Here is a 9,658-nt window from a genome sequence, read left to right on the forward strand (position 1 = left end):
AAAGAGAGATTAGTCCTGGTATCTTATGTTTCAAGGGATCAACCTCTTTGGTCAGCTAAAAGAAAACGTGGTTCTCCTGGGTGGTCCACATAGAACAGCACTGGCTCACATGGCATAGAGATACAAAAATATACTTTTCAGAATTCAGGTTCGTGGCAACCTAAAAATACAACTAATCAGTTGTATTCTAGGGAGAAGGTATGGTTCCAGAAATTTTTCCCAAAAATTCAATTTATAAAACAAAATTATATATTACAAACGTTTCTCATTTCATAATTGTATGATGAAAAGTAAAAGCTAACCTCTAAGGCAGTTAATAAAGGATTATATTAGAGATTAGAAAAACTAAATTAGGACTTCTTCAATAGTAACCTATGACCACCAGCAACACCACTATCACCATTACTACCCCTGGAATGGGAAATGCAAAACTATAATTGTCTAACTTACTATCTAAAAAAAGTAGTAAATATATAGAAACAGTAACCAACTACCCAGGAATCCAAAGAACAAAATGGTTTTTAATTTTCAAATATACATCCTCCCACCCCAGCCATGATCATTTATTAATCCCTTACCTTCTCTTTTCTCCCAACTCGGGGTTGAGGGAGGAGGACCTAAAACCCTTTCGAGATGTTCCATCTAATAATAGGCAAAATTATTACCTGCTTCCACACCTGGGTCTCCTGAGTATAGCACCTCGTTAGGTTCAATTATTCTCAAGTTTTTCAGCTGAAAATCCCGGTGACTCGCCCTTAAGAGGAAGAAAGAAAAGGATATTGCAGACTTTGACCAGAGTCAGTGTGGCAAGGCTTCGTCAGAGTAGACATCTACTTGACTTTGCAATTTTCCTCTGTGCGTCAGAAGAACTCCTACCCTAGTATTACTGATAAAATAAATAAAAGCCTCACCTAAAACCTGCAGATAAAATAGCACCAAGGCAGATATATCTCCTCAGGTCTAACCTCTAGTTCATAAATTCTCTTCAGCTAAATCTAATCTCCTATTTAACTAGTATAAAAAGATTTTATTTGCAATTACTATATTTGTCACATGTACACGTTCTATTTGTTTTTTGTTTTTTTTTTTTCAAATTCTTGTTCTTTCTTATTCTTTCTTCATGGTGTCCTATTCTTTCACTATGGTTTCTAGTCCTTCTCTTAGTTTTAATTATTTGGGACCCTTATTTATAATTGGTTTCAGACTTTCAACTAGAAGGTCTATGATAAAAATCCCCAAGTTTGTCCCTCTTGGTAGGTCATTCTTTTCACACTTTGTAATCTTTTAGTAAGGGCTTATCTTCAGTAGAATCTATTTTATCTATGAGAATGAGACATGCCTAAATTGTACAAACACCACTGTCACTGTCATTTGCTTCTGAAACTAATTTTCATTTTAAGTATTTTGCTAGGAGATTTACACACAAGTCTCCTGTCCTCATACGTGGATAGTCTGACACCCTAGACCCCTTATAGGAAGGTTTATAGCATCTGATAACCTCCCCAAGGCTCAGCTTATCAGCTAAGTTCCCCTAAATTCGGGCCTTAAGTCCCACTAAATTTCTGGCACCTGATGATGTCTCTTTCTTTTAAGTCCACCAGTCAACAAATATTTATTGAGAATCTTCTATAATCCAAGCCTATTATAAACACAACAATGACTAGAACAGGCAACATCTCCGACCTCAGAAGGTTTAGTGGGGGGAGGGGTTGGTAGGAGGGGAGCGGAGGGGAGGATAGGAAAGACAACAGACACGAAACAAGAATACAGTATGTCAGATAGTGAGTATGTATTCTATATGAGAAAAAAATACATAAAGCAGGGCCAGGGAAAGAGAGTCAGCGAGTTAAGGGGAAAGGTTAGTTGATATGGGGTTGCTTGGTAAGGCCTCTTTGCTAGCACATGATATTTTAGCAGAGACAAAAAAAAGCAAGGGATCACATGGCATGTGGATGTCTAGAAGAACATTCCAGGAAAGGAAAACAGCAAATGCAAAGGCCCTAAGGCAAGAGTATGGCTGTTACACCAGAGGGAAAGCAAAGAGGGCAGTGTGATATGGCTGTGTGTGTTGGGAGACAGGGAAGTAAATGGTTTAGGAGACAAGATCAGAGAGGCAACAAAGAGCCTGTCACAGGTGACAGGACCAGTTGTAGAAGTTATTTGGCTATGAACATAAACGTTATTTTGTTATAATTTTACATTTTTATGTTAGTAAAGGGAGAGGGCTCCACAGCAGCTCAGTCCCACACAGACAGAACCGGAAGACCAGAAATTTTTACCATTCACTCTAGACCTGCTCTCAGATGGCTAGTACTTTAATTTCATTGGACATAATGATGTTCTTTACTGAGGGGACCATATATTCTTTCATTAAAAAGTAAGACACTTCAATATTTCTTATAAATATAAATGCAAATATCCTCAACGAAATACTGGAGAACTGAATCCACTAAGATATCAAAAAGATCAGACACCACCACCAAGTGGAATTTATTCCACATGTTTGGTTCGACATACAAAAATTAATGTAATATTTCAATGTTACATTATCAATAGAATAAATCAATTAAATAAATTAAATTTAATTAATGTAACAATATCAATAGAATATAAAACAAAAACTACAATAACCTCGAAAGATAGAAAAAGCATTTGACAATATCCAACACCCCTTCATGATAAAAGTACTCGATAAACTAAAAGAGAAACTTCTCAAACTGATCGATAATATTACAAAACCCAAAGCTAACAGCATCTTTAATGTTAAAAGGCTGAATGTTTTCCCCCTAAAATCAGGAACAAGACAAAAATGTCCACTCTTGGCACTTCTAATCAACGCTGCATTAGAAGTTCCATCCAGGGCAATTAGGCAAGAAATTAAAATAAAAGGCACCCATATTAGAAAAGAAATAAAACTATTTGTATTTGAAAATGGCATTATCTAGAACATAGAAAATCCTAAAGAATCCACAAAAAAAAAAAAAATCAGAGCAATAAGCTCATTGAAAATGGAGGATACAAAACCAATACACAAAAATCAACTATATTTCTATATACTTGCAATGAACATTCGAAAAATGAAATTAAGAAAGGTTCATTTACAATAAAATCAAAACAATAAATAGCTAGGAATAAATTTAGCAAAAGAGGTGCAAATCTTATACTCTGAAAACTACAAAACATTGTTAAAATAAATTAAAGAAGACCCAAATAAATAAAAACACATTCCACATTCACAGACCGTAAGAATATACTGTAAAAATGCCAATACTCTCCAAAATAATCCATAGTCAATGCAATACCAATCAATTCCAACTAGCTTCTATGCAGAAATTGACAAGCAGATCCTAAAATTTATATGAAAATACAAGAAATCCAGAATAGTCAAAACAATCTTGAAAAAGAACAAAGTTGGAAGTCATTCTTTCTGATTTCAAAACTAATAAAAAAACTACAGTAATCAAAACAAGATGGTACTGACTGACATAAGAACAGACTTATAGATTGATGAAATGCAATTAAGAGTTAAGAAATAAACCCTCAGATTACTGTCAATTAATTTTTTGACAAAAATGCCAAAACCGTTCAATGAAGAAAAATAGTCTCTTCAACAAAAAATGCTGGGAAAACTGGATATCCACACATACAAAAAATGCAGTCGAACCTCTACCCTCATACCGCACACAAAAATTAACTCAAAATGGATCATAAACATGTTTTTTTAGGAGAAAACATAGGCATAAATCTGCCTGACCTTGGATTAGGCAATGCTTTCTTAGATACGACATCAAAAGCACAAGCAACAAAAGAAAAGAGATATACTAGACTCAAATAAAAGACTTCGGTGCTTCAAAGAATACTATCAAGAAAGTGAAAAAGATACTCCATAAAATGAGAAAAAATATTTTCAACTGGTAAAAGTTTATTATCTGGTAAGAGTCTAGTATCCAGAGCATATAAAGAACTATTATAATTCAACAATAAAAAGACAAATACCCAATTTTGAAATGGTCAAAGATTCTATACAGACATTTCTCCTAAGAAAATATACAAACAGCCGATAGGCACATGAAAAGATTTTCAACACCATTATTCATTTGAGAAATGCAAACCAAAACCACAATGCGATACCACTAGGAAGATTATAATCAAAGGGAAGAAAAAAAAGACAACAACAAGTATAGGCAAGGATGTGGAAAAAAGAGAACCCTCGGACTTCACTGGTGGGAATATAAAATGGTATATTAGCTTTAGGAAATAGCCTAGAGTGCCTCAAAAAGTTAAATATAGAGTCATCCTATGACTCTTAGGTGTGGAAAATTAAAAACAAATCCACATAAAAACTTGTACACAAATGTTCATAACAATATTGTTCATAATATCCAAAACAGAGATCAAACGACTTGCTCAAGGCCTCACAGCTATTTGGTGACAGAGCTAGTCTAGCAGTAGACTCCAGGACTCCCAACTTCCAGCTCAGCGCTCTTTCCCTTCTCAGGACTTCTTCTGCCTACATCTTCTCTACATCATGAGCCACGAGGTAGGTAAGGGGAAAGAAGAGTGCAGAGAACTTCCTGTTTGATCTTTGCACAACATGGTTATGGCACATTTTTCTCCCTCTCTCTCTTTTTAAAGAAACCCTCTCTCTCTTTTTAACCATTCCTCTTCCCTGAGCCCATGATGAGAATCATACATGCCAACCACTAACAATGGGGTGAAACAAGGACCAAGATGCTCAATCACACCTAATAAGGTGAGACAAGGTTAAATGGAACAAGTTCTAGAATAGGGAACTGAGTGATGTTGTCTTTGCCTACCCAAAATCCACCCCTCCTTCTTTTGAACACAGCATCTTGGTTTTCCTTTTGAGAATCTCTTCTCCACTTTCAGTCACAGAATTGGAACGAGTCTCACCTACTCACCCACCAAGTTCTGGGACCCTGGCCTGGTCAATCTATCCCTCTAGACACAATGACTGGTTCAGGTATGAGGACGGAATCAGCCAGGTGAGAATCAGATCTGAGATTTCTGCTCCAACCATTCAGAGGACTCTATTTTTGCTGGGGCTATCAGCCTAAAACTGTCATAACTTGCCATAAGGCAAGTCTGCCTATCAATAAACCAACAGTGAAGAAATCAGAGCCAAGGGATAAAAAAGAAAGGCAAGTCTGATGCTACTGTTGGTCTCCTGAACTCAGCTGCACTAAAAGCCAGCTCGACTCCTTTATACCTAAATCAATTTGAGTGCAGTTTCCATCACCTAAACTGAGTCATTTTCACACTGAATGGCACTCAAACCTGCCACCAGGGGAGGTGCCTGGAGCAAACAGCCTGCCTTCTCTCAGACTCTCAGTGGCCTGCACCATAAGGTAAGGAAGCTCTATCAGCTGTTGTTGAATGACCCTTTTGCTCCTAAAATGTTCTAATTCTATGAACCCAGCAAAGACCATCCTGATCCTCAAAGGCTCCTTCTTCCCCTAGGGCCTAACTCATCATTATGTGGATGCCTGCCACCACTTTTGGCATTTAACATACAGGCTGCTCCTTTCACGTGCAAATCTGCCACACCTCACCACACCCTTCCATAATGCAGGCATGATTCTTTCTCATCCCTAACATGCTGTAGCAAGGCCAAGTCCAAGTCAAGGTCGACTTGGGATCTGTCCATTCACAAACACAAGTACAAGCCATGGTCTGTGTTCAGCAAGTGAGCCTGGCCATGCAGCCAAACTTGTGCATTCAAGTTTCAGCCAGTTGGAGGAAGCCTGTCCCCATGTGGATCTCCAGAGAGTTTGGCTTCTGGCCTTTGTGAACTCTGAACGGATCTCTGCCTCCCACTTTGTTAGTTACTCTGATAAGTATACCCTGGCTGTGGGGGGAGAACAGGCTGAAACGTATTTAACGTCAGACTGGAGGATTATCCTTCCCATCTCTTTGTATTCTGGGAGAAAACACGACGGGTTACTGGTGGGATTTGCCTGGTGATCGTGCCAAAATATTACCTTTCAAGCCTTCTAAAACCATGTGGGCAGAGAGGGGCCCGCGGTTGCCTATCTTTGTGATGGTGACAGATCTGTAAAGCGAAATGCAAGTGATCAGTATTTCTACGGTTGGAATCTGAGGATTAGACTCGCAGGGTAGGGAGTAGAGGGCAGGAACTCGCCTACCCCCCTGGACCCAGGGAGGAGCCAGGAGGAGTCAACTTCCTGCAGCAGCGGGGCCTTCCTGCTGGGTCGGGGGCTGCGACGGCCACCGCCCCCTCGGGCCGAAAGCGGTAGCTCCACACACACACTCATCCGGGCACCCGACTGGGGCTCGGGATGCCTGAGGGTGCCCATGACCCCGCGGGAAACAAACCGGAACTTGCCCGGCTGCATGACTCCCTCCCCCTACTCTCGCTCGGTGGTGCTCTGGCGAGCCCTGGCCCTCGCCCGGCTGCGGTGGGCTGCGGGCCGCTCCTCACAGGCTTGTCTCTGCCCTCTGGAGGGCCACACACGCGCCCGGACCCGGGGGGCCGAGCACTGCTCGGACTCCGGCTTCCCAGCAGAGTCCCCTCACCTTACTCGCGGTGCCTTTCTGGAGGCTGCCATTCGGCGGTGACGTGCCCCGACCCACGTAAGGGGAGCGCAGACCAGCTGATCACCCGCGGAAGGGCTGGAGGGTGGGAGGCCGGCGGGCGCGCAAGCAGCAGGCGCGCGCACTGCCCGGCCACGCCCCCTTCTGTGGCGTGCGCCGGCGCCGCGGCCCCGCCTACTCGCAGGCCCCGCCTACCTTCAGGCCCCGCCCACCTGCCCTGGTCTCGAGCGGCGCGGCTCCGGAGGCCATTTCCCGCCTGCGTTTCCTTCTAGTCTGGGGCATTGCTTCTTTCCATGCTGGGAGTCTGGGGTTGGCCGCCGTATCGCGGTGCGGCTTCTCTGTTCGTTTTTCTCACCATTCCTCAAGGAGGAAAAAGAAGGGCTTTCCGCCCGCCTGCAGTGTTACGGCCTTTAGGAGGGCAGAGAGGAAAAGCACCGTGGCCTGGAAATATACCTCAACCGTGTCTCCCTTCCTGAGGCTTTAGAGATGTCCCCAAAATCACTTCTCCAGACAGCTTTAAAATACATCTTCCCACTCCAGTTAGGCACCTCAAACCTAATATATCCGAATGGCACTCCAGGCCCAACGCACCGAAACAAAAATGCTCACCAGTCTTCTCCATCAGTGGTTACTCCATCCTTTCAGATGCTCGAGCCAAAATCATAGAGTCATCCCTGCCCGCTCATTCACTCCGCACAGCCAGTCTGTCAGAAAATCGAATCTGCAAATAGATTCCTAATCCGACCACTTCTTACCACCCCAGCTGTACCCACTCTGGTCTGTGTCACTACTGTGCTACCCATGTGATTGACTACACCTGCCTCCCTGGGGCCACCAGGCACCTGCACAGTCTAGTAAACACAGCAGGCAGGTCAATCCTTTGACGTGTGAAATTGTGTCCCTACTCTAAGCACTTGCTGATGGTTCCTCATTTCATTTGAGCTAAAAGCTCTACTTGATCTGCCTCTAACTTTATTTCCTTTCGTTCTCGCCTTGCTCACTCTGCTCCAGCTAAACTGGCCTTCTTGCTATTCTTGAAGAAGCTGGGCACACTCATGCCACAGAGCCTTTGGACTTGCTCTTCCGTAAATTTCCCAGGTCCTTCCTCCCCTTTCCCTTACTGCTTTCAAGTCTTCGCTCAAGTATCACCTTCTCAATGAGACCTACCCTGACCATCCTATTTAAAACTGTAACTGCCCTCAACATTCCTAACCTTTACTCTGCTCTATTTTTTTCATAGCACTTATCACCTTTTAACATGATAAAATTTACTTATATATATTGTATTCTGCCCCCTACACACACACACAACATAGCCATCAGTGCAAGAATTGTTCCTGTTTTGTTTAATGATGAACAATACCTATATGTAGTAGTTCTCATTATATATTTTCTGCATGAATGAATGTTCACAGAATGTGCATTCCTCAAGAGTAAGGACAGTGGATCTCTTGTTCATTGTTATATCCCTGGTGCTTAGAAGGGCACCTGGCACAGAGTCAGCATTTAAGAAATATTTGTTAAATGAAAGTGATAATGTTTTTAAAGGTGACCTACACCTCTTGCTTTGACCTTAATGAAGCCCTAATACATCTGTAATCGAATAGGTTCTGTTGACTTCAAGAGTTCGAAGTTCCAGTTGTTATTTAATAAGCATTTAGACAAGCTAAATTCAGCCCTGTAGAAAAAGTACAAAAGAACCAAAAGATGTGGAGCCTTGGAAAGCAGCAGACATCTGTTCCATTTCCCCAAATTTATGGAGCCAAAAAGAGAGCTTGTAAATAAAATGAAGGGTTCCAGCCCACATCTGAGAGGTGTTGGGAAAGATCAAGTTGTGAGAGAAAAAAAAGGAGATGTCAGATAGACAGATAAGTGGGACTTAAGGGGAACAGGTATTTTGTAATCATGTTGCCTAGGAGGAGTCTGCTCAGAATTTATGGAATCTGGCTTTAGGGGAGAAAAAAGAGAAGTACTTTGTGTTCCCTGAAACAGATTTGTAGTCCCATTTGCAGGGTAACAAAGTGCCCTCCCCCCTCTTAAACTTCTTCCAGCAGAACCTCGGGAGAAGTTGAGCTGAATTATTACCAGAGGTGAGAACACTGGGGATTCTCTCAGGCTCTGCTCACATGTATGAGGAAGTATTACAGTCACACTGACTAACATTCGCTGAGTGCTTGTGCCTAGCACACAATGAGTGAAGGACTGTTATGTACTGGTTTAAGAGACGAGTTTGCAAAAGTTAAGTTGCGTACCCAAAATCCACAAGCTAGAAAGCAATGGGGCTGTGTTGTACATTGAGACAGCAGGATGGATTCCTAGCCCCAAAACAATAATCACTAAGTTATATGACTAGAAATCATGTCATCCAAACTTACCCACACAGTGGAAGGAGCTAGGCAACTGGATTCATCATTCATCTTTCAAACTCAAACTGGATAGGTTTTTAATGTAGCCAGAAATATTAAATGTCTGGAAACGTGGATTGAAATACATTCTCCCAAAATTCATATGAAACCCAAACCCCTAGTACCTCAAAATGTGATCTTGTTTGGATATAGGGTCATTGTAGATGTAGTTTAAGATGAGGTCATACCAGAGTATGACCCTCATGCGATATGACTGGTGTCCTTACAAAAAGAGGAAATTTAGTCTAGGGCCATGCCACCCTGAACAAGTCTGATCCCATCTGATCTTGGAAGCTAAGCAGGGTTGGGACTGGTTAGTACTTGGTGGGAGACCACCTAGGAAGACCAGGTGCTGTAGACGTAAAAAATAATAATAATAAAAAAAAAGGATTGTAAACTGACAAGTTCCTTGCAATCTGTAAGGTCAACCAAAGGTTGCCTCACCTGAAAACATTTTAAAATAAAAAATAAAAAAGGAAAATTTGGACACAGAGAGAACATCATTTTGAAGATGAAAGCAAAAATTAGGGTGATGTATCTATAAGCCAAGGAACACTGAAGATTGCCACAAACCGCCAGAAGTTAGGAGCGAGGCCTGGAACAGTTTTTTCTTCATGTCACTCAGAAGGAACTAACCCTGTGGATGCCTTGATCTTTGACTTCCAGGCTCCAGAACT

The 9,658-nt window shown here is 41.8% G+C and overlaps 1 protein-coding gene and 1 pseudogene across 2 annotated transcripts in view; one reads left to right on the forward strand and one right to left on the reverse strand.

The window, feature by feature from the left end:
* The window catches only part of XPNPEP1 (X-prolyl aminopeptidase 1), a 43,793-nt gene extending 37,091 nt beyond the window's left edge, over positions 1-6,702 (reverse strand). Inside the window, exons 1-3 of one of the 2 annotated variants that reach the window (XM_016145695.2) lie at positions 6,559-6,622; positions 6,003-6,073; positions 666-754 (exon numbers count right to left, since the gene is read on the reverse strand). Coding sequence is in view for 1 of the 2 variants with exons in the window: in XM_016145694.2 (XP_016001180.1) it covers positions 666-754; positions 6,559-6,590 (121 nt within the window). In the remaining variant the exon portion in view is untranslated. Of the gene's footprint in view, positions 1-665; positions 755-6,002; positions 6,074-6,558 lie in introns of both variants that reach the window. The other variant, XM_016145694.2, reaches the window with a different exon arrangement.
* A 2,522-nt stretch (positions 6,703-9,224) lies between these two features.
* Positions 9,225-9,342, forward strand: LOC118604616 (annotated as a pseudogene).
* The last annotated feature ends 316 nt before the right edge of the window (positions 9,343-9,658 follow it).

Source organism: Rousettus aegyptiacus, unplaced genomic scaffold, assembly GCF_014176215.1.
Source record: "Rousettus aegyptiacus isolate mRouAeg1 unplaced genomic scaffold, mRouAeg1.p scaffold_m13_p_6, whole genome shotgun sequence".
Taxonomy (NCBI): Eukaryota; Metazoa; Chordata; class Mammalia; order Chiroptera; family Pteropodidae; genus Rousettus; species Rousettus aegyptiacus.